This window comes from Pinus tabuliformis, chromosome 9, assembly GCF_031772625.1.
Source record: "Pinus tabuliformis cultivar Carrire ecotype Pingquan chromosome 9, CPIR1, whole genome shotgun sequence".
Taxonomy (NCBI): Eukaryota; Viridiplantae; Streptophyta; class Pinopsida; order Pinales; family Pinaceae; genus Pinus; species Pinus tabuliformis.
The window spans coordinates 1283062613-1283086853 of NC_142307.1; the positions used below are offsets into that span (position 1 = coordinate 1283062613).

At 39.2% G+C, this 24241-nt stretch overlaps 1 protein-coding gene across 1 annotated transcript in view; it reads right to left on the minus strand.

Annotated features, from left to right (window-relative positions):
- LOC149153251 (26S proteasome regulatory subunit 7A) overlaps positions 1-24241 on the minus strand; it is a 96763-nt gene that overhangs the window by 47281 nt on the left and 25241 nt on the right. Inside the window, exon 7 of the mRNA XM_089439513.1 lies at positions 7230-7448. Coding sequence (XP_089295639.1) covers positions 7230-7448 — 219 coding nt within the window. The remainder of the gene's footprint in view (positions 1-7229; positions 7449-24241) is intronic.

Below are 24241 nucleotides of genomic sequence, written 5' to 3' on the forward strand. Positions count from 1 at the left end.
AGATGAAGTTCATGACATGATGCAGAAAGAGGAGCCCTACAAGTAGTTGATAGTACCATGATCTCCACCAAAGAGCAGATAGTTGTTGTTGGAAACAAGTCCCCAAGTAGTTGATAGTACCATGATCTCCACCAAAGAGCAGATAGTTGTTGTTGGAAACAAGTCCCTGGTTGAGAGGGAGCTTGAGAAAGTCCCTGGTTGAGAGGGAGCTTGAGAAAGTCCCTTGTTAAAAGGGAGCTTGGGAATATTCCTTTTCTAGGAATGTGTAGATCCTCGCTAGTTGAGAGGGAGAGATAGACACATCATTCTTGCCTTCATGTTATGAAGAAAGAATGGAGGATTGGGCAAGTATCTGAGATTGATTTCGATACTATTTGAGGATGTGGTAGGTCATCCAATAGGCAAGAGTAGTCAAAGAGGAAATTCCTTGAGGATGTGTTATTCCAAGACAGGAATGGTCCTAAAAGGACATACCTTGTGAACATTTGAATGGGGTATGTGCCTTGAGAGACAATGATGAAAAGTGCCTATTATTCATTATCTCACAAGCATTGTGCTCTGATCCTATGGAGCAATAGAGTTGTTAGTCAAAACCTTGCTATATGACAATGTTGGTTGATATGATGAGATGCATAGATATAAGCCAATAAAAATAGTTTATGAGATGGCTTACCAATTCGACTCTTCTTATGAGAATTCTTCAGTATGAGAATGTCCAAGTACCATGTATGGGTTATGAATACCTCCCTCGTTAAGAGGGAGTATTCAAATGTGTAACTAGGTTCGGTCTGCATAATGTCTATTGTAATCATGATTTTATATATTTGATATTAAAGAGAAAAGAAATTTATTATTGTCATTCTTGATGCATGGGTTTCATGCTCAAGATAAATTTATTTGTAGGTAAAGCACCTATTGAGTGCTCTGAGGTTTGTCATAGAATTATGAAGTTAAAAGAGTAATTGGCATACATGTAAGACCCCTTTGGGCATGTTGTATCTTGTAAAGAAATTTTTTGTAAAGTCAAAAGTGTCATAAAGACCCTCCAAGACCTTGTTAAACAAGTCAGCCTACAAGAAGGATCAAGTCGGCCTCATGGGTAGCAATTCGACCTCCTAAGAAGCCTATATATAAGGGAACCTCGACTTCATTTCAGAGACATTCATTCAAGCAAGAAAACAAGTTTGATCTCCTCAAGAAAGAAGCTGGAAAAGAACGAAGATCAAAGAAAAGAAGAAAGAAAAGCAATATCGAAGTTTTGGACCTCTCTCTCTCTCATGTTAGGGTTTCTAAAGTAGCTGCTAAACCGAATTGTAGAAGTTGTTGGGGAAGTCAAAGATATAGAAGAAGCTGCTAGGGAAGCCAAAGTTGCAAAAAAAGTTCTTAGGGAAATTGAAGTTGTTGGGAAGTCAAAGTTGTTGCTAGGTAAAAATTGTTGGAAGGTCGAAGTTGCTGGAAGTTGTTGGGTTGAACTTGCTGGAAGTTGCTAGGTCGAACTTGTTGGAAGTTGCTGGGTCGAACTTGTTGGAAGTTGTTGGGTCGAACTTGTTGGAAAAGTTCATCAAGAAGAAGAAGTTTGACTTGGTCTTGAGGGGTCTTTGACAAGGGTCTTAGGTCTTGGAATTCATCATCTAAACATTCTATAAGAAGAGAAGAATTCTTGTGGGTTTTTCTCTCAAGAGGAGAGATTTTGGCCCTGGCTTGCAGCCTACATTTTGTGTCCTCTTGTTTATTTGATATTCATAGTTTGGTAGTTGTTTGATGATATGAACATAATAATAATCAAGTGAAAGAAGAAGCCCATCAAGTTAGTAAAAATACATCACAAGTAGTTATCAAAGTAAGAAAAACAACCTAATTACGTTGCCCCCAAGATTTCTCAACAACGAAGCCCTTCGGATCACAGAACCTTCAGATTAATCACAGGCTCTCATTATGTATCACGGGTTCAGATTAATCACAGGCTCGGATTATGTATCACAGGTTCAGATTAATCACAGAAACTCGCATTCTGTATCACTATTTTCCAAGCAGAAAACTGCATTATGCACAGTCATGCTAAGAAGATTAACTAGCAAGAACTCATATCACAGAAAGGTATCTTGGATCAAGACCTCCACAAAAACTTCACAGAGGAAGTGACCTTAGTCCTTCGTTTTAGTGCCAACGAATTTCAACAGAAGTGATCTTCAAATTGCCTTGTCATTACCTTAGCTTTGATACCTGTTGAGAAATCGATAGGCTTATGTGTTCGGGTTGATTTCTCTGTCATGATAATTATTTGTGAATTTGTTGGCTTATTTATTATTATTTGTATTATTCTTGTTTTCATCAAGCAATTACCAAAATGCAAAAATATAAAGATCACAAAGAACAAGAGACACAAGATATAGGCTCCAATCCAAGGCAAAAACCCCACAAGGGGAACAACCTAGAAAATATCCTCTTCTTATAATATCAGATCAAAGTGAAAAATCCAAGAACCAAGACTAACAAGAAGTCAACCTCCAAGATGCCAAGTCAAGATCTCCAAATTCATCTTCTTAGTCTCAGGAAATAGCATCAATTTCAATCACTGAAACTTCTATCAAACTCAGCTCATATGCCACAAGAAGCTCGTTCTTACCTCAGATCATCAGTCATAGAAAATTCGTATTTCTTCCATAGATTCTGTCACAAAGACACACCTTTTGAGTGAGTCGACTTGGCTTCTTGAGGTGAATTGACCAAGATACATTTTGAATAATTCTTCTCTTTTTCTTTACAAAAAGTCCAAATAGGACTTTGACTCAACAAATTCTAGAAGCATGAAGAACATGCTTAACTAATGAAACAATGATAAAAAATTCTTCTTTTTTCTTCTTTTTGCTTTTTACATAAAATGAATAATGATACAAGTACAGTGATAATTATGAAGACCGAACCTGGTTACACTTTTCAACAAATTCTCCACACAAATCCCCAATATACTTTGAGAGCGATCTCAAAATTCAGAAATCCAAGTCTTTTAACTATAACTAGCTTAAGATTAATGTCTAACCACTGTCCATTTGTTTTGTTACCCTGGTTACGAATCCCCGCTTGTGATACAGTAAACCCTCACGCTAATTGTAATTACTTGTGGAGTAACAAGCATTCCTTATTGCTGCATACATGGTTAGGGCACCGCAAGGTATGCTTTCAGCCATAAATAATTCTTCTAACCTGTTGCAGGAAACCCTAGGCATACAGGGTGTTGACATGATCTCGCCAAGATCAATGCCTCTATCCAAAGTTCAAACTAAGCTCAGCCCAACACTGTCACGAAATAGGTCTGAATATATGAGTCTTGCTGCTTGAGTTGGATTATTTTGTCCCCGTCCAAACCGTAAAGAATCTTTGCAACCACAATTACTATCTTGTTGTTCTAAAATCGATGTTTTTCGTTTACGCCCAAACCAGATATACTCAAAAGGGTCGGCGCTGCTCGAAACTCCACCTCATTGTCCTGGAATCTCCACAATGCCTCAAGTAAGTCCTCCGCAACTCCAGTCTCTATGAATCTTGGATCTCCAGAGTCAACAAACCTCAGGAGTGACCCTCGCTATGCTTAAACAAAGCCCAACTCAACTAAACAAATTATCACGCAAGGAACCACGTCTCTATGTGCCAAATCAAACCAGAAACCTTCATTGTGCTTTGACAAACCCTGTTCATTGAGTTAGTAGATCGGAGGGTATCAGAAAAAAAACCCCTTTGGAAGAGAACTTCGATGGTTATAGGTTACCTTCAATTTGACCTTTGCTCCACAGAGAAAACCATAAGAAATCTTCCTTCAAAGCAGACTTGAATTGCTTCAAAGAATATGTTGTGCCAGAACTAGGAAAGAGAGGTGTCTAGGTAGGGTGGGATAGGCTCCACCGAAACTAGACAAAAGGATTAGATAGGGTGGGATCACCTCCACCGAAGCTAATCAAAAGAAGGGATCTTAAAAACCTCAGAACCTCAACTCAAGAAAACAGAGATATCCAATCCAAATAGATGATGAAAATGTGATTCCAACTCTCCTTTATTTATAGGTTCCCTCATGGGGTGCCTTAAATGTGAGGGGTTGCAAGTGCAACCCCCAATTTGGGCTTTTTGCCCCAGCTAACCCAAAATTTACCCAATGTTGTGCCCCAAAACATTGGATAATTGGTTTTCCCCCTTTATCAAGACTATAGCCTATGGGGTTTTATAGGCTACTTCATCCTCCCCATAGGCAATTAACCCATAAGGGACATTACAAAGGCAGTCCCCCTTGAGTTAGAGAAGAGCCAACAAAAAGAGAGAGGAAGAGCTACTAATGTGAAAGTGTGTAGCCTTCCTAAGTTACACAAAGCTGACACCTTTAGCTTGGAACTTTAAAACTTTTGGGGGGTGCTAGATTTGTTGTAACAGTCCACTATATTAGTTTTTAAATAGGGCCTACTAGTTTAGTCATTAAGTAAGTTCCACTAGTGATGAACTATGGTTAATGTATCTAGAGCTATAAATAAGGAGGGACTCCTACTTTATGGTGGGAGAAATATTATTGTATCATTTTGATAAGGACAAGATATGGGGTTGATCCTTTCTTAAGGATTCTTGTATGGTGTATCCCAACCTTATGGATATTTTGGATTAAATGAAAGTTGGGATAGCGTTTAAGTGCTAAAGATTCTAACATGATGGGTATGTATTATATTCATATGTGTTAGACGTAGCAAGAGGGTTACAGGGGAGGAGGTAGCCCCCCTCTGCCGAAGGGTTCAAAGGTGGGGGCCTAGAAAATTAAAACAAAAAGAAAAGGGGCAGTTTTTTGCATCTCTTTTTGACTATTTTTGGCACATAGTTCTCGCTTATGGCAGTTTTGTGTCACATAGTATTTCAGCCCATGGTTTTCTATTTCCAATTAAGAAATCAAGGTTGTAATCTAATGAGTTAATGGATCAGGGGTTTTGGATGCCACGGAATACTATATATTGTATTGTAAACAATGAAGTTGAACGATGATAAAAATAAAAGGTGTGGCTCTAAACAGGTTGTCGGTTTTCTCAATTTGGGTTTCCAAAATAAATCTCTATGTAATATGTGATAGCTATTGTTTTACTTTTATGTTTATTAAGAACCTGTGTATGCATCGCATTACTGTATAAGTTTTATAACTTACATAACACTGGTTGGGTCAAGTCTAATAGCATACTGTTGCACACCATGTTTGGATCTTGGAGCTTCCAAAAGGCTCCTTATTGTGATCCAGTACCGATTATAGTATTTTCCAGACTATTTTCAGGTACTATTTTATTCTATTTTTCAGGAGTTTCCACATTGCCAAGAAGAGAAAAATCTAGTGATTCCCATAGAAGATATTTATTGACAGTTCATACAAATGACTAGCACTCCCCTTCTCAACCCCTTGGGCCCAAATAGACCTTAACACAGAAGTTAAAACAACTCACAAATTTCACATGACTTTATTGTTCATCTAGACTATCTGGAACAACACTTGTCACATGGTATTTCAGAATTGTGTGTTACTACTGAACACCATATCCCTTGGGAGGAAAGGATTCATTAGATTGTGTTCTCTTATAAACAAAGAGACTTGAGGAATATTTCATTTTTAGATGCTCAAATTACTATAATATTCAAGGGGGGTATTACTGTCCTTTTAGAGATCATAGCAGGCGACTTGTCTGTCTTCTTCCATAATTTTGACCAAAGATACTTGGCCTCGTTTCTAAGGGAGGCAGTGGCCCTCGAGCATCAAGCACTATGAAATGTTCCTAGCCCTGCCAAACTGATTACATTTTTCTCGCCGACCCACTTTGACTAGTAAGGCCCAATGGCTTCTAGCACCCCTACAACTACCGTTGTTATTACTGCAGTCAGTATTAGTATAATTATAGTGTCCCAACACCCCAACCAATCCAATAGCAACCAAAATTGTTAGCACCCTTACAACTACCATTGTTATTACTGCAGTCAGTATTAGTCTAATCATATAGTGTCCAACACCCCAACCAATCCAAAAGCAACCAAAATTGTTAGATCTAGTGCTTGACATATTAACCACCCGCCCTTGAATCTAATCCAGAGCTCATGATTGGGACAGTATCACTAGCTTCCTTACGTCCTCAGGGAGCTTTTCAAACTTGGATGCTATAGGAGCATCCTCAATTTCTTTCTAGCAATAAGTACATGTATGTCTCCAAGGATAGCGCAACTGGGTCATTTCAGCCCATGCCACTCTCCAAATGACACCCTTAGACTAAATAATGGTAAAATTATGGTCATTACATCGTTGCAGAGTCCACATCTAATGATGATGACAATTAAGGATCTTGCCCTGTCTCTCTTGTTCTTTTTTCAATTTCTTCTCCTTTCTGTGAGAGTAGTTCATCTCACTGTGTTATGATTCGTGGGGATTATAATCCTTCGTCTGGTGTCATGTAACCTTCTTGTAATCCCCAATTCTTTTGGTTTTCTTAAGTGGGACTGTGGCAGATGTTTTAGGCACACCTTTTTAGTCCCATTGACCTGTTTTGGCCATTGGTGGACATCACTAACCGATCAAAAAATAATAAAATTGCTTATATTGACAAAAGAAAAACAGAAATTAATATAATTTGTGTTTCATCATTTTGATTTTTTTTGTGAAAATCTCATCCATGATGTGTCTCATTATCGTCTTTTTGTGCTCAAAATCAATATTCCAACTGACATGTTCTGAATCTTCACCCAAGGCTTCTATATTACGCATTTTTACCCGTAGAAAAAATCATCAAAGGTTGTTGTCAAACTCTTAAAAAAAATGTCAGTTTTTGATGATTATTCAGCAGTTGTTTAAAAACAAACTTTCAAGATCATATGAATCTGTTAACATAGATTTTAATTACTGGGTTTAAAAATAAGCATGTTATACCTGAGAACCACTCACTTCTCCTAAGTTTACCTTACAAGACAGTGTAATTCAGTTTAATCCATGTTGGGAAATCCAAATTAGACACAGCTCAACAATAAATACATAATTATGCATACTGTATATATACTATATTTAAATAAACCATGTTTCTCATTTGAAATTTTGTAATCTACAAACAAAAGTTCAAAGTTTTATAGAACATGCATTGAAAAGATCATGATCGCTAGCAAAGTTATGCACTGAAAATATATTCAGAAAAAAAAACATCATCCAAAGAAAATAAAAGCATTTAAAAGTTACAAACCTGAAAAAGCTCCCGAACCATCCGAGCACCCTCACCAACATATTTTTGAACAAGCTCACTTCCAATAACTCGAATGAAGCATGCATCAGTACGATTGGCCACTGCTCTAGCTAATAGTGTTTTCCCTGTGCCAGGAGGACCATAGCAAAGGACACCTTTAGGAGGATCTATTCCTAGCTTCACAAATTTCTCTGGATGAAGCATTGGAAGCTCCACAACCTGGAAAAACCAAAGAGGAAGGGACCAAATTTACATGCATAAACAAAATAATGAAATATGACAAGGACAACAGATAAATAAATAAAAGAGAAAGAGAATGCCATTTCAATTATTGCTCTTGAATAATATCAGCTTCTAAGGGAACATAATAAAGAGCTATAAGCAAAGCTAGATAAAAAGTGAAGACACCAATAAATTGCATGTGAGAACAACTAATCAAAAATCAATAGAAGTATCCACCGTAGCATCAATCAAGATAGCCATCACAGAAGCATATTAACAATGTATATCAGCTTTAAGACATCAATAAATAATAAATTGCATGCATGAACTACTAGAACTTGTCAAACACCAATCTAAATCTTGTCCATGGAACAAATTGTAATGTCCTCTCCCAATTGATTGACAAAGAGAGGATGAAAGAACCTATCCAACCCCATAGGCTATAGTCTTGATAAAAGGGGGAAAACCCAATTTTTCCAATGTTTGAGGCAACATTGAGTAAATGTTGGGTCGGCTGGGTCAAAATCCCCAAATTGGGGGTTGCAGTCATAACCAATGTTGTGAAAAGCGCGAGCGGGATTAAATCGGCGCGGGGAACGAATCGGGAAAAATCGGAAAAATCGGGAAAAAATCGGAAAAAAGCGGGAAAAAATCGTTTGGTACAAAAATATTCATTTTTTTAAAAAAAATTTAATATCTAAACCATCTACAACATAAAATAAATACATTGACACATAAATATGATAAAAAAACTAATATATAAGATGTTTAATATCATTTCTAGCGCTAAAATCACACATAACATTGAATCATGTCCTGAATAGTAAGTCCTGACTCCTGAGTCCCAACTCAGCGTCAAAATATCAACAAAAAATATGATAATGTATCTCATCATGTCATAATGTCATATACAATAAAATGAGGTCTAATCCTATTGATTTCCTCTGCCCTTCTTGCAAGAAAATGCCACAGCTTTCCCTTTCCCTCTAGATGTAGATGCTGGTGCCTGTGCTGGTGGAGATGGCAGTGGAGTCTGATGTGCTCTAGAAGCTGAAGAACTAGAAGTAGGAGCTATAGGAGGTAGACCACGTCCTCTACTGGTGGCAGGGGTAGCCCGAGCAGGTGGTGTACCTAGAAACATTACAATCTCCCAATCCTGAAATCCTAAAAAACTGATAAGTCTGCTGGATTTTAAATGAAATCTAAAATTCTACTTTCTCCATATGAAATCCAATGACGCTGGAACCACTCTCAAACATCCTTAGTCATTTCATGGTAATGTTAAAAATTTAAGTAAAAGGATGAAAATGAAGATTAAGGAGAATTTCACTTTTACTTTAAGAATTTAACATTACCATGAATAGCATATCCATACTAGGGCCTAGACTTGATCATTAAGCTGCCCCACTCAAAAATTATTTGTTTCTTTCAAAAAAAATTGCATGAAAAAACCCAAATGACCAAATGAAAAACCAAAAAAAAATTATAAAATCGTGCTATCCCGACAACCCCGCGCTTTTTCCGGAAAAAATCGCCCCTTTTTTGGAAAAAATCGGCAAAAAAAGCTGATTTTTTTGTGTAAAAAGCGCGATTAAATCGGCGCGGGGAAAAAAGCGCGCTTTTCACAACATTGGTCATAACCCCTCACATTTGAGAACCCATGAAGGAATCTATAAATAGGGCGGAGTTGGAATCAATTTGTCATCATCAATTTGGATCAAAATATATAGATTTCTTGAGCTGTGGCTCTGAGGGTTTTAAGATCCATTTTTCTCTACTAATTTCAGTGGTGAAAGATTCCACCCTAGTTAGTCATCTTTCTCCATTTATCTTCTGTTATTTTTGTCTGGGAAGTCATGGGATCTATCTCTCTGGTGAAACAGAAATTCGGTGGCATCTCTGAGGCAAATTCAGTGGCATTCCTGAGGCAATTATGTGGCATTTCTGAGACAGTTTTGGTGGTTTCTGCGACAGCACTTTGGAGTCCGTTCTGTTGAGGAGATTCAGCTTCCTAGGGCTGTGGCCTATTACAGAGAGATAAACAAGCTCCAACTGAAGCATATAAACCTGTCATGAGATGTTAAAGACCATATTTCTGAGCTGCACGAACAGGAGCCGAGCCTACTGTGACTAATCTCTTTGACCAGCAAATTAGGAAAGGACAAACTAGGTTCTGTATAGGACAGTAGGGTAAATTAGCTGTAAATAGAAATCAGTTAAATTGAAGCTAGAGTGGATCTGCTTAATTTATACTTGCAACAGTATTGTATTGAAGTATTGGCTGTATACAGCCCTGGTTAATTGGACAGTCAGTCCTGTTTATTTTGGAATTAAGGAATACCATATTACTGTCATTCCTACAACTCTATTGTTGCTGTTGAATAATTTGTATGAATGCATGAATTTCTATTGCTTTTCTGTTAGGAGCCCTCACTTGAATAGGAAACACTAAGACGAAAAATTACCCTAGGATATTACCCTAGGACTTCACACAAAGGTTGATAGATCGATGTGATAAGAAAGACCTGGAGATACACTTTAGAGAGCTGGCACAAATCAAACAGATTGGATCGTCAGACGAGTATATCACAGAATTCTAACAAACTGTTGTCGTGGTGTCAGACATATCCGAAGAAAGGCTGATCATGTCATTCACAGAGGGATTAACTGAACCTTTGCATGGTTGGGTTAAGACATTCAGGCCCACTACCCTACAGGATGCCACCAAGAGGACAGGAGATATGGGGAAGGCATCAACTACAGCTAAAGTTCTTCCCAAGCCATATCCATCCCTCAGAAATACAAGGATAGGAAGCCATTTCAACGTGATTGGACCAAGAAGGACAAGTTGGACGATGAAACCCGAAACGAGATGAGGAGAAAGAAACTATGTTTCACTTGCAAGGAACCATGGGAGCCAAGACACCAATGCTTAAGAAAAGGAAAAATCCAATACATTGAAGTAGTCTCTGACGTCGAGGATGAAGAAAAGCCCACCCCAGACAATGAGCCTAGCTGCCCTGAGGAAGAGCAGCCACATGAGGAGGCTAAAGTGGAGGAAAAGCCCCGCACGGAGATGAATCCCCGACCGAAAATTAAGACTGCTTCTCTATCAGGAACCCCCATGTATTACACTTTCAGGATCTGGGGAGTTATCAAGGGGCAATGCATCACAGCCTTGGTTGGTGGAGGAGCTACGCACAACTTTATCAATTTAGCGCTAGTAGCAGGAAGAGGTCTTCACACAGAAGAATTCAAAGGCTCGCTGTGATGGTAGTGGATGGGTACAGCCTAGCTTGCACACGGTAATCCCAGGTTTGAGAGTAACACTTGGTAATTACACTTTCACTAGTGATTTTTATGTAATAGATCTGGCAGATACCAATGTAGTGTTGGGGGTTCAACAGTTATACTCATTTGGAAAAATCACTATGGAATACGAAGCAATGGAGATGGAATTCAAAGCATCGAATAGCAGCAAAGTAGTATTGAGATGCCTGACTAATGGTGGACCTCAAATCATTTCCGCCAAAAGAATGGAGGCCATATTTATGCATGGAGACATAGTATATGCCACAGAATGTGTGATAAGACAACCAATAACAGCAGCCCACATTACAAAGTGGACATTCAACAAGATTTGAGTAAGCATGGCCAAGGTATTTGATGAGATTCCCCCAAGACTACCTCCTAAAAGAGGGTTTGAAAATTCCATAGAGGTGGAAGAAGGGGCCAAGCCTATAAACACCACACCATACCGGCACCCAAAGAAATTCAAGGACGAGATAGAGAAGGCAATCCAAAAATTGGTAGCTGTGGGCTACATCAGACCAAGTTCAAGTCCATTCGCTTCATCGGTAGTTTTGGTGAAAAATAAGGATGGCACATGGAAGATGTGCATTGACTACCAAGCACTCGAAAAAAACCATCAAGAACAAGTACCCTATTCCCAAGATTGATGAACTATGAGATGAACTACATGGAGAGGTATACCTTTCAAAGATTGACCTACAATCATGATATCATCAAATTCAAGTTCAAGAGCAAGATGTGCCAAAAACAGCTTTTTAATGTCACTATGAATACTTTGAATTCCTGGACATGCCATTAGGGCTAACCAAAGCTCCCACCACCTATGTTGGAGGAAACGGCCCCAAGGTGGCGCTCTCATACCGGAAACTTCCTGAAAGGCCGAAACGCGACCGAAACACGACTAAAACGTTTAGGTGGCGTTTCTTGATTTGGAAACGTCATTGAAACCAACGTTGCGGGGCAGCACCCCCCCCACATCCCCACTCCCAATTCACGCTCCAGCCGGGAGCGAGTTAGGAGCGCGCTCTCGGCAAAAGACAGCGCTCCCTGGTTTTGTCGAAGCGTTCGCTCCTTAACCGCTCTCATACGCTCTGGGAGCGTTTTTCCGAGGGGAAGCGGTCGGCAAGCGATCACTCCCAATTGCTCCCCCTCTGAAAAACGATCCCGTCTGGCAATAAACAATTAATTAAAGTAGACAACAAAAACCAAAAAAAAAAAAAAAGATCGCATGGCCAAGAGGGAGGACGATGGCCGGCGGCGGAGAGGAGAGAGGAAAGGGAGGGGGGGGAATAAGTAGACCCTCTCCCCTCCCATTATTTACTTCATCCATTGAGAGCAAGACGAGCAAGAGAGAGTTTGAAGCTTGGAGAGAGGAGGTTGCAAGGGGAGATTAGAGCTTGGGATTGAAGGTCAAAGAGATAGGATCTACACTCTAATCTAGCATTTTTTTTATGTTCATTGTTAAATAAATAAATAAATAATTTCTCTATTTCCCATTCCCATTCCTCCATTTTTTTGCAGATTCAAAACTTCAAATTTCAAACATCATGGTTATATGGCTTGGCATTTTCTTCTTTTTGGTTCCTTTTTTGGTTATTATGTTTTTGGAGAGTAGAAGAAGAAGGGTTGATCATGAAGAAGAGGATGAAGAAGTGGGTTATAGTGGATTTGATCAAAACCCCGGAGAGGAGTACCTTGGTGAGGAGGACGAGAGTGAACATGATTCAGCCCAAAAAACTAAACAAGACCAAACCCCATTGTGGAAATATGTTTCTAGGCTTGAAGCAGGGAGGGGGTGGAACCACTAAATTTGACTGCCCCCATTGCAACAAAACTTACACAGGTTCATGCAGTCGTGCCAGAAGGCACCTCTATGGGAAAAGGCCATGGGATGAAGATAAAGCAATAGGAATCAAAACTTGCGCAAGTGTGTCAGCAACATATAGAGCCAAATACATAAGGGAAGAGGAGGAAGCCCAATACAAATCTAAAAAATCAAAGGGTTTCTTTCTAGATCACCGGATTCGCCCTAGAGGCCCCTCGAATCGCGAATCCGACACGATTCGATACGCATTCATGTCCAAATTTTATGACACATCGTGTCCCTTCATGACACGTCGTGTCCGAGGTCGTGTCACGATTTTGAAGAGCGTGTCGCGATTTTGGAAAACGTGTCCTGTTTCCAAGACTCGCTAAGCCCAGCGCGGGTATGAAAAGGGCGTGTTTGCTCGTTAATAGTTTCATTTTGCAAGTGATTTGTGCTGTTGGCAAGTGATTGTGCTGTTGCAGCAAGGAGTAGACTCTCAGCAAGGAGAATCGACCACCGGTCCACCAGGTAACTATTTAGTATTAAGTTATTGTAACCTTGCATAGCATGATAGCAGAGATTCTTTTTTATTGGCTTTTATAGGTCTCGGCCTGTATACACAGAACAGTTTGAGACTCAAACGATTGTATGCCTTGGACACAAACGATTGATCAATGAGATCATTGCCCACTGCCCAGATATCACATCAATCGCCTACTTGGAGATTACTGATTAGCAACAGCCAATAAATTAATAATTGTTATGGTTTACTTGATAAGTTATAACTTACTCATGAAAGTCAAAATATTTGACACATTCATCAGGTTTAGAAGGAACTCATGCAGCCACAGGCAAGTCAGTAAAAGTGCTAACTGCTACCTACTCATAGCCCACTCAAAAAATAGGTTATTAACTTATTAATAATTATCATAGCCCACTCGAAAACTAGGTTATCTGAATAAGTAATTGGAAGGTGAATGTTGATAAACTAGCCGTGTTCTCATGGCTGCTCTTGGAAGCTACTATTATATCCACTCCAGACAGCATTGAACTCAGACAAGGATATAATAAAATGGTTTGGAACTTTAACATCTTTGTATACTAAGATCGATACACGAGATACTACTTATGAATCATAACTTATTATTTTAAAATATTTATTATTAACAAATAACATATATGAGTCTATGACCCTTCAGATTATTTTCAATGACAAGTTACAACATAGCAGTGAGCACACGTCAAAGTGAGCGAAACTCAATATTGACAATGCTGCTTGTTGCTTAAAGCCGTCAAAAAAGATGTTTAAAATTAAGAAGTGAAGACTGTTGTCAAGTCTGAGTTGGTTGTGACCTTGACTAAGTTGCTCAAACCAAGTTAAGAGCAGACTTGGAACAGTTTTGGAGTCCCTTTGTAATGCACAAACTTGATATTCTTTGAGCAGCCTTTGAAGAAGACTTAAAGCAGTTTTAGGAGCACTCTTAAGGTTACTTGTAGTTGTCACAGACCTTAGTTGGCTTGAAAGTTGAAACTTTAAATGCAACATAGAGGATTTATTAACCCTTCAGATTATTTTTAATGGAAACGTAGCAATGAGATGTGTGAGGCCAACAGAGGTGAGGTGTCATTGCCCAAAACTGCTGCACTAGATCTGATTCCTAATATGATGCCAGACTGTTCTGAACAGTGGAATCTATTTAATAATTTAATTATAATTTATGTGTATTGTAACCTTGAATTTATGTGTATTGTCTCTGTTCTAAGACTGGCATTTCAGCAGTTTGTTCATTTTTTTGCATTTTTAAATTTTTTACAGCAGTTTGTTCATTTTTTTTACAGGTTGAGGTAACAGTGTTCATGGCTCAATCAAAGGCAGCAGTTAGGGGGCAAAGGAAGGGCAAGAATGTCATGGGTAGAGATGCCCCTCCTCCCCCAATATCATCAGAGTCTGCTGCAAGTAATGTTGAGGGAAGAGGACTTAAAGACAATGATAAATATCCATTGTGGAAATATGTCACAAGAGAGGATGGGCCAAACAACAAGGGAAAGGGAGGAGGCAATGTGCAATGGAAATGCAACTTTTGTAACATTTCTTTCAAAAGCACATATTACCGTGTGAAATCACATTTGTTGGCTTTACCTGATTGTGGGATTGGATCTTGTAGAGCTATTACTTCACAAAAGAGAAAAGAATTGGAAAAAGAGGCAAATGTTGGTATGGAACATGTGGCACTGGCTTCAATATCAAAAAAACCCAAGAATGAAGACCCCCTTCCATTTTTGAAGAAAGCCACCACCAAATTTCCATTTGAGAGTTCTACTTCTACCGGGGGACAAGCATCAAAAAGAAGAGCACTTGGTCCAATGGACAAGATTTTCCAAAAAGAGAGACGGGAAGAGCTTGATCTCACCATTGCCTTCCTCTTCTATCAAAACTTCATATCATTTAATGTTGCACGTTCACCTTTATTTGTTGAGATGTGCCGAACTCTAACTCAAGGGACTCCAGCAGGGTATGTGCCTCCTGAGTCAGAGAAGCTGAGAACCACATTGTTGACGAAGGCAAAAAAATAGGTGCAAAAAATGCTTGAGCCTATTATGGCATCATGGCCAACATCTGGGGTTAGCATTGTTTCTGATGGATGGATAGATCCAACACGACACCCAATCATCAACTTCATGGTGTCTTCCTTGAATGGTCCAGTTTTCATGAAAGCAGTGGATACACTTGGCAAGGATGCACAATTTATGGGTGAGTTATTTATTAAAGTTGTTGAAGATGTAGGTGTTGAATCTTGTGTGCAAATCATTACAGATAATGCACCTGTTTGCAAGGCTGCTGGCATGATTGTGGAAGCTAAATATCCACAAGTGTTTTGGATACCTTGCATTGTCCATTCATTGAACTTAGCACTGAAATCCATTGCTTCTGATGTGCTTTGGATTGGAAGCATTATTGAGGATGCAAAACATATCCGTAACTTTGTGCAAAATCATACAAATGCCCTCACTATCTACAAGGAGTACAGCAATCTATCATTGTTGAAGATTGTTGATACACGGTTTGCATCTTCATTCATGATGTTGAAGAGGTTGAGGGAGGTCAAGACCGCTCTTGGGTCCATGGTTATTTCTGAGTTTTGGTCTTTTTGGAGAAAGACAGATCAGGCAGCCTCTAAAAGAGTGAAGGACACGGTACTAGATGATGCTTGGTGGGAGAGGGTAGATCTAATTATTCGGATCATGGACCCTATCATTTCTTTGCTTCGAGTTGCAGATACAGACAAACCCATCCTAGGAGAGGTTTATGAGGGATGGGATTCCATGATTGAGTCTGTGAGGAGCATTATTCTACAGAGTGAGTGCCCCGAGTATGAGACATCACCAGAGGCCTTCTGCGATACCATACATGATATTCTTGTCAGCAGATGGGACAAGAATTGTACACCTTTACATTGTTTGGCTCACTCATTGAACCCCAAATACTACAGCCATGAGTGGCTGAATGGTGGACCGTCCCGCAGATTCCCTCCTCACATGGATGGTGAAATCTCACATGGGAGGAAAGAGGCATTCAGGCGGATTTATCAGGATAGTGCATTGTTTGCTGAGGTGGAGGATGCCTTTGCAGAGTTTTCCACTGGCACTGGTCGATTTGGAGGTTATGATGTGATTAGAGACAGGGGGGTTAAGAAGCCCTATTCTTGGTGGGCAAATCATGGGGCAACAAGCCCTCCTCTTCAGCAGTTACCCATGAGGCTCCTCTCTCAGGTGACTTCATCCTCTTGTTGCGAGAGGAATTGGAGCACATACGGGAATTTGCATAATGTGAAGAAGAGCAGGCTTGAGCAGTCCAGGGCAGAGACAATGGTGCATGTGCACACCAACCTTCGTCTTATTTACAGGCAGAGGGAAGAGTGGTTGAGGGGAAAGACAAAGATGTGGGATGTCTTTCCTGATGATATGGGTCTGGACACCACTATTGAGTTGGCATTGGCCAACATGGATCTCAGTGATCCAGTGCTAGACCCTGTTAGTTTTGATGACTTAGAGGGGTCAACCTCCATACCAGCAGATGCAGAGGCGACTATGGATACAGGGGAGGAGGAGGATGCAGAGGAGAGCAGTGGGGACCATGATGATGGGGACAGTGATGCTGATTTTGATGCTGATTGATGCCTTGAGGCTTGTATACCTGTAGGTTGTAGTTGTTTTATATTTTCTATTTCTATTTGCCATTGGCATTGCACCAACACTACCTATGTAACACATTTTGATTTGATGACTTAATGAGAAAACTACAGTTGTCAGTGTGTTTATCTTACTATCTTGTAGTTGTAAGTTGTCTTTCAGTTATGAATTATGAATCATGATTTAAATTTTTAATAGATTTATCATTTATGTGACTAGTACCACTGACATTTATTTGAATTTTGTATGTACTATGCATGCTAATAGCTATAGATGAAGATCTATGTTTGAAATCAATAAATTTGTATCATTAATTAAAATTTGTGTAAGAAATATGATAATATCTAATTTTTAATATATATATATATATATATATATATATATATATTTATTTTTTAATAAAATAATATATAACGTGTCCTGTTCCGGGGGGTCAGCGTGTCTGAATCCGACACCACGAATCTCGAATCCTACGTGTCCCGAATCCCTGTGTCAGGTGACTTAGGTTTCTTTGAACCAAGCTCACAATCACATCAACATGCACAAAGAACTCCTTCAGCATCCTCCCATGGCAGTGGATATGGAGGCACAGGGTCACCAAACATCTCTTTAAGGCATAGAACCATATCAGATTTCCTTGATGAAGGGTGTAGGAATGATGTGGATTCAAAAGTTTACTAGTTTCTCTATGCATGTGGGATACCATTCAATGTTCTTCGCTCACCTTATTGGCATGAAATGGTTTTTGCCATAAATGATGCCCCTAAAGGATACAAGAGCCCTGGGTATGACAAGGCTAGAACCGTTGGACTTGATCATGAAAAAGCAAAAATATCACATTCTTTGAGTAGAATGACAAATTCTTGGACTGAGCATGGGGTGTCCATTGTATCTGATGGATGGACAAATGTAAAAGGCAAGCCATTGATAAGTGTTCTTGTTGTGTCTATTAGTGGTGCCATCTTTCTTTCAACATATGATTACTCAGAGAAGTTCAAGACTGGCATCAACATTGCAAAACCATTACTTGAAACAATTGAATGTATTGGGCCATACAATGTCATCCAAGTCATCACTGATAATGCTGCTAATTATAAGGCAACAGGAGCAATTATTGAGAATAAATACCCCAACATATTTTGGTCTAAGTGTTTGGTTCACACAATGAAACTTTTGATGCATGATATTATTAAGAACAAAAACCAACAATACAAATGGATTGGTGATTTGTACAATAGAGGCAAACAAATGATAAAATTTATTACAAATCATAGTAATACCCATGGGCTTTTCCGCAGTCACTCAAGATTGGAGTTGTTGAAGATTGCGAAGACTAGATTTGCTAGTTATTACCTCACCTTCAAGCGCCTTTTGAAGGTAAGGGAGTCATTGGCTAGCATGGTATCTAGTCCACACTGGCAAGTATTAAAGGAAAGGGCTACAAATACAGCTGACAAGCAAGGTTTTGAACAAGTGGAGGAGACCGCTCTTGACAGTTTTGGGCACGTGTGAGGCAAGTATTGGAATCCACCAAGCCCATTTATCACATGACTCGTTTTGCAGATACAGATAAACCAGTGATTGGGGAGGTGTATGAGCAGATGGAAATCATGTTGGGGCAAATAAAAGATATTGTTCAGAAAAATGATCCCAACTTGTATACATTGATTCACAATTGTGTGTGTACACAGTGGAATAAACTTAATGTTCCACTACATGCCTTGGCATATATCCTTATGCCACAATACTACTCTCCATCTTGGTTGGGCCAACCTGCACCTGGGGGTGTGGTTAGGGTCAAACCCCATAAAGATCTAGAGGTAGCTACAGGATATATGGAAGCATTAGACAAGTTGGTACCTGACAGGGAGAAATGTGCTAATTTGCGTCTTGAATTAGGCAGATACTTCAGTTGCATTGGTTTGTTTGGTTCTTTGCATGCAATGGAAGATAGAGACAGATTTGATGCTCTCACATGGTGGGAAGCATATGGTCGCATGGGACTTTTGCCAAAATTGGCAAAAAAAGTTCTCTCGCAAGTTGTAAATACTTCTTCTACAGAGAGTTGTTGGAGCACCTACAACTTCATACATAATGTGAGAAGAAACAGACTCAATGAAAACCAAGCAGAAAGTTTGGTTTATGTGCACTACAACTTGAGTTTGTTGAGTCATTACTGTGATCGGGCTTATGAGGATCCAACATATAAAATTTGAGACAACCACCCAGAGGATGATAATTTGGAGGATGGCACTATACATCTTGAAGAACTGGAAGCAGAACTTATGAGAGATGAAGATGAAGCAACAACAACCATGCCACTCTCACCGTCCAGTAGTTGTGCTCGAGTTCCAAGTCTTGTTCCTTTGTTGTTGCCGCCTCCATGTACATCCTCACATGGAGGGCATATGCCTTCCGGTTCTAGTTGGGGGATTGTGCAAGAGGAGACTCCTAGAAGACCACCACGACCTGCTCAAAAATTAGACATTGTTCATGGCGGCAAGAGGAAGTTGTAGATGATAAATTTACTTGTCTTTTCTAGTTTATAATAGTTTTAACTTTTAATAATTGTTGACTCTTTCATATTTATTATGATATTTTTTGTAAACAATATATAACAATTTAATTTTGAAGTTTGCGGTTGGCAATTATAACTCATTGGTAATGAATTATGAATATGATGCTTCATGAAAGTTCAAAGTTGTTTCATTTCATTTCATTTCATGTTAGATATTCTTTGTTGTAATGGTTACACTTAGCTTACAAGTACAACTTTGGTGATGGTAATTTTGTACAGACATATTTTTTTGATGGCTACGGCCCAACTTACTGCATATGCCTTCCAGGCATCCACAACATGTAATTTTCTCAATTAATAGAAAATTGCGATTTTTCCCCGGGGAAAAAAAAGTACAACTTTGGTGATCAATTATGATAAATGTTATATATTGAAATTTGAAAGCTTGAAACTTTAAGATTGATGAATCATGAGACTCAATATGTTGTATGTTACTAACTTGTGGACATGGTTGATGAAGATTATAACTTCTAGATGATTGTTGTTATATGGTTCAATCTATGTTTTTTATGTTTTTTATATCTAATTCATCATTCTACATGCTTTTGTTGACATATATGCATCAAAATATAAAAACTATAAAAAAATATATATTATATAAAAAAACGTTCTCAGAATCGCTCCCAAACCGGTAGCTTCTAAAAATGTCGCTCTTGCTCCCGCTCGCGCTCCCACTCCCAAGTAATCTTGGTTGAAACGTTCTATGGCGTTTTGACCCAATTCTGCCCCATTTCCGACAAATTTTGACCCATTTTCGTGGCTTTTTTGCTTCTGCGGGCTCACTCAAGCACCCAATAAGGTTGTGAGGCCCTTCTATGGCCAAAATAGATTTAATATAACACTAAATTTTATGTCTAATCACTCGAAAAACTAATGTATCTCTAATCAATCCACGATCTAGTTCTGCTAAAAAACGACTTGTTCTATTTTTGTTAATGAAGATGAAGATTAGAATTATAAGATATGTAATTGTACTTGTCATTAGTGTATGCCATGTTGCATTTTCAACACATATAGCCACGTATAAAGGCTGATTTTGGATGTAAAGCCTCATGTACAAAGGTTGATTTTCGAATCTTGGATGTAAAGCCTCATTTATAAATGATAATTTTGGATTTTAAATCATTTAATCATCTATGAGAGTTAACATTGACTGGGTTTTCCTTCTAAAATGTCATTTATGTGTTTCATTCTTTTTTAACATATACACATGTATATATATATGACATTTCACCCGACGTTTCCATTTTTGGGGGGTCGTGTTTTCCACTATACCTGTTTCAGAAACTTCCAGATGTTTCGGTGTTTTGTGGAACTTAACCCACCACATTCTGGTTTTGTATGAACAACATCTTCAACAAGCAATTTAAGGAAATTCTTACTAGTATATTTCAATGACCTCCTCATATACAACAAGACATGGGAAGGGCAATTAGACCAACTGGACGAAATTTTGGGCATAATGAAAGGACAATTACTTTATGCCAAGGCATCAAAGTGCAAATTTAGGATGACAGAAATTCTTTATTTGGGGCACATAATCAGTGCACAAGGAGTGCAAGTACATCAGGAGAAGATTCCTACAATATTGGATTGGCCTACACCCAAGAACCTGACAAAGTTACATGGATTCTTCAAAATTTGTAGCTACTACCAATGATTCATCAAAGGATCCTTGCAATTAGGCGCACATCTGACAGACTTGACAAAGAAAGGAGCATTCAGGTGGACTGAAGAATTAGACAAGGCATTCAATAAGCTCAAGGAAGTAATGAGCTCATTTACAATGTTGGCGCTCCTCGATTTCCGTCAACCTTTTATATTAGAGTCTGATGCGTTGGGAGAAGGACGAGGAGTTGTACTGATGCAAATGGGACACTTGATTGCATTCGAAAGTCAAAAATTCCAAGATTCGGAGAGACTTTACTCCATATATGACAAAGAGATGCTACCTATTATGCATGCTTTGGCAAAGTTCATGCAATGCTTGGTAGGAAGCAAGTTCGTAGTCAAGATAGACCACAACAGCTTACATCACTTCGTGGAACAAAAAGACCTAAACAAAACATAGTAGAAGTGGGTAAGTAAGGTCCAAGCTTATGATTTCGACATTGAATACATAAAGGGTAAAAAGAATGTTGTGGCCGATGCACTTTCCAAGAAACCAGCAACAAGTTCCCTCATGGAGATCACAGACAATTGGAAGGATCACCTCTTAGAGTACTCCAAAACAAGTTTGGTTGTGCACTAACGGAGGGAGTCATCCAAGACAATGGGTACAAGATAATCAATGACACTATTTTCTATAAAGACACGATATATTTGGTCCCTAAATCCACACTAAAGGAGAATCAACAAACCTTGAAGGCTTCACATGACATATCATTAGCATGGCACCAAGGGTTTTTCAAAACCTACCAACAAATCAGGGAGCAGTTCTCATGGAAAGGCCTCAAAGATGACATATTAAAATACGTCAAGGAATGTGTAATATGTCAATTAAATAAGGTCAAGCACACACATCTTGCGGGTTTAGTCCAACCCTCAGCAATTCCGAAACAAAAATGGGAAAACATCTCAATGGACTTCAACACAAGGTTGCCCAAACCACAAGGCAAGGATTGCATCTACACAGGCAGCATTTCTGAGGCAATTCGGTAGTGGCTCTGAGGCCTTTGAGGGCATTCTAAGGCAGGTTTAGTGGTTGTTTAAGCCATTTTTCGTGGGTTCTAAGATCTGCTCTATTCAAGAGTTTTGGCCTTCTACAGGGAGACACATTTCTGAGATAGCATAGATAACAGGAATGTTAAGAGTGGCAACTAGGGCCAAACTGCATGTGGGTCATCTTATTTATGGCAGCTGATATTTTTCCTTGATTCCTCTCGTCGAGAGGTGTAGGATTGATTTAACGATCATCCGATTCTGACATGTATTTATGGAGATATGAATTTATTTGTATATACTTGACAATTTTTCAAGGTCAGCAAGCAAGATAAAGTGTGTGGTACACCCCCAGCTTTACCTCAACGTTGCATATAAAGCAAGGAGACATTGTGCCTCATTTCATCACCATCTCAACACTCATCTTCTCTCTCTTCATCTCATTGGACCAGCGAAGGAGCAGCGTCTCTCACACGTGCAAGAGGAAGGACACATTTTCTGTTTAGGGCAACATTGACTGATTTTAGGGCAGCGTTGACTTTTCTGGGGTTGTGTTGACCAAGTGTTGGGTTGATAAATAAAGAGTTGACCAAAGTGTTGACCAGCGTTGACTGGTTAGGGCTGACCGTAGACTGCCGACCTTTGACTACGGTTTGACTGGGTTTTTCGGACTGTTTATGGGCTGCCTCTTCTTGCTGTTGGAGGCTTAGATGACCAGGAAATTGACCAAGCATATTGAAGGTCAATTTCATCTTGTTTGACCAAATTTGACTTTGTTGGTTAGGGTTTGCTGCTTTTGTCATAAAATTACAAATTTATGTATTTGTACTATTTCTCTCTGCTGAACTATTGAAGATTAAAGAAGAATTGATCAAAGGGTTTCCCCACATTGGGGTTTGTCCCTGGCTAGCCGCCACATCTGGTGTCTCTTGTCTTGGCTTGTTTTTTGTCGATCTATTAATGTTCTATCTGCATTTTACTTTATGTTTATGTGATTGCTAAACAGTGGCTAATAAGAAGAAATCAAAGTAAACTGCACTAAGCATAGAACATACCATAAATTAACATGGTATCAGAGGTGAGGTGAAGACAAAGCCCAAGCAAGAGCAAGAGCAAGAGCAATCACTGAAGGTTGTTGAAGCAATCTCAAAGACTTCATGGGGTCCTCATCACACTTCCCCGCTGAAGACAAGCTCCGTGAGAAGTTTGACTATCACGGATGGAAGATATCTCTCAATCTGACATTAGAAGAGCAAGAAGTGTTGAACCATGTGAGAGGCAGAATCGTTGAGCTTCCATCAAACGCATCTGCTGCTGCAAGAACAAGTGGACCAAGGGAGAAGTCAAAGCAAAGAAGATCATTCGGGACTCTATTGACAAACGCCTAGTGGCCTATGTTTCCGAGCTGACCACCTCTGAGGAAATCTACGATAGACTAGTAAGCTTATTTAAATTTAATGATGCAAATCAAGTTTTGTTCCTTAGAAATAAGCTAAAGGAAATTAAGAAGGGAAAAAATGAGAGTATACAAGCATACTTCTTAAGGATCACCGAGATCAAGAATGATCTCCTATCGATTAGGGAAGTCGTTCCTGACAAGGAACTGACCATAACAACTCTCGGAGGGCTCCCATCTGAATGGTATATATTCAGAACCACTCTTCTCAACAATAATGTAATCACAGGATTTAAGGAACTGATTGCGAGATGCATTCAAGAAGAAACAAGGATGGAAGAGCAGGAAATGCCTGCACTTATAGAGGTAATCCCGTTGCGTTCTCCTCTCATGCTAAAAGGAGAAATAATTCCGAGGCAAGATCTAAGGGAAAGGTCGGACCGAAAGGTGGAAGGAAAGGTAGATGTTACATTTGCAACAAAATTGGCCACTATGCGAGGGAGTGCCCTGATAGAAAGGACACATCTCATGACAATGATAAAAATCACTCCCGAGGAAATTCCAACAACAATCAAAGGAAGGGCAGGTTCAATGGCAAAGGAAAAAGGAATGACGGAAATCAAGGAAATGGTCAACCCTCCAAGAAGACAAGAAACTCCAGGTATGAATCTAACGTTATAAGCAAGATGAATATTATCTACCAACAGCGCTCTCTACTACTGCTCCCCCGAACTCGCTGGGAAATTGGCTTATTGATAGTGGTGACTCCAGGCACTTCACTAGTTACAAATAAGTTCTCTCTAATCTGATAGAGAAGGAGACCAACCTGGAAATTGTTCTTGGGG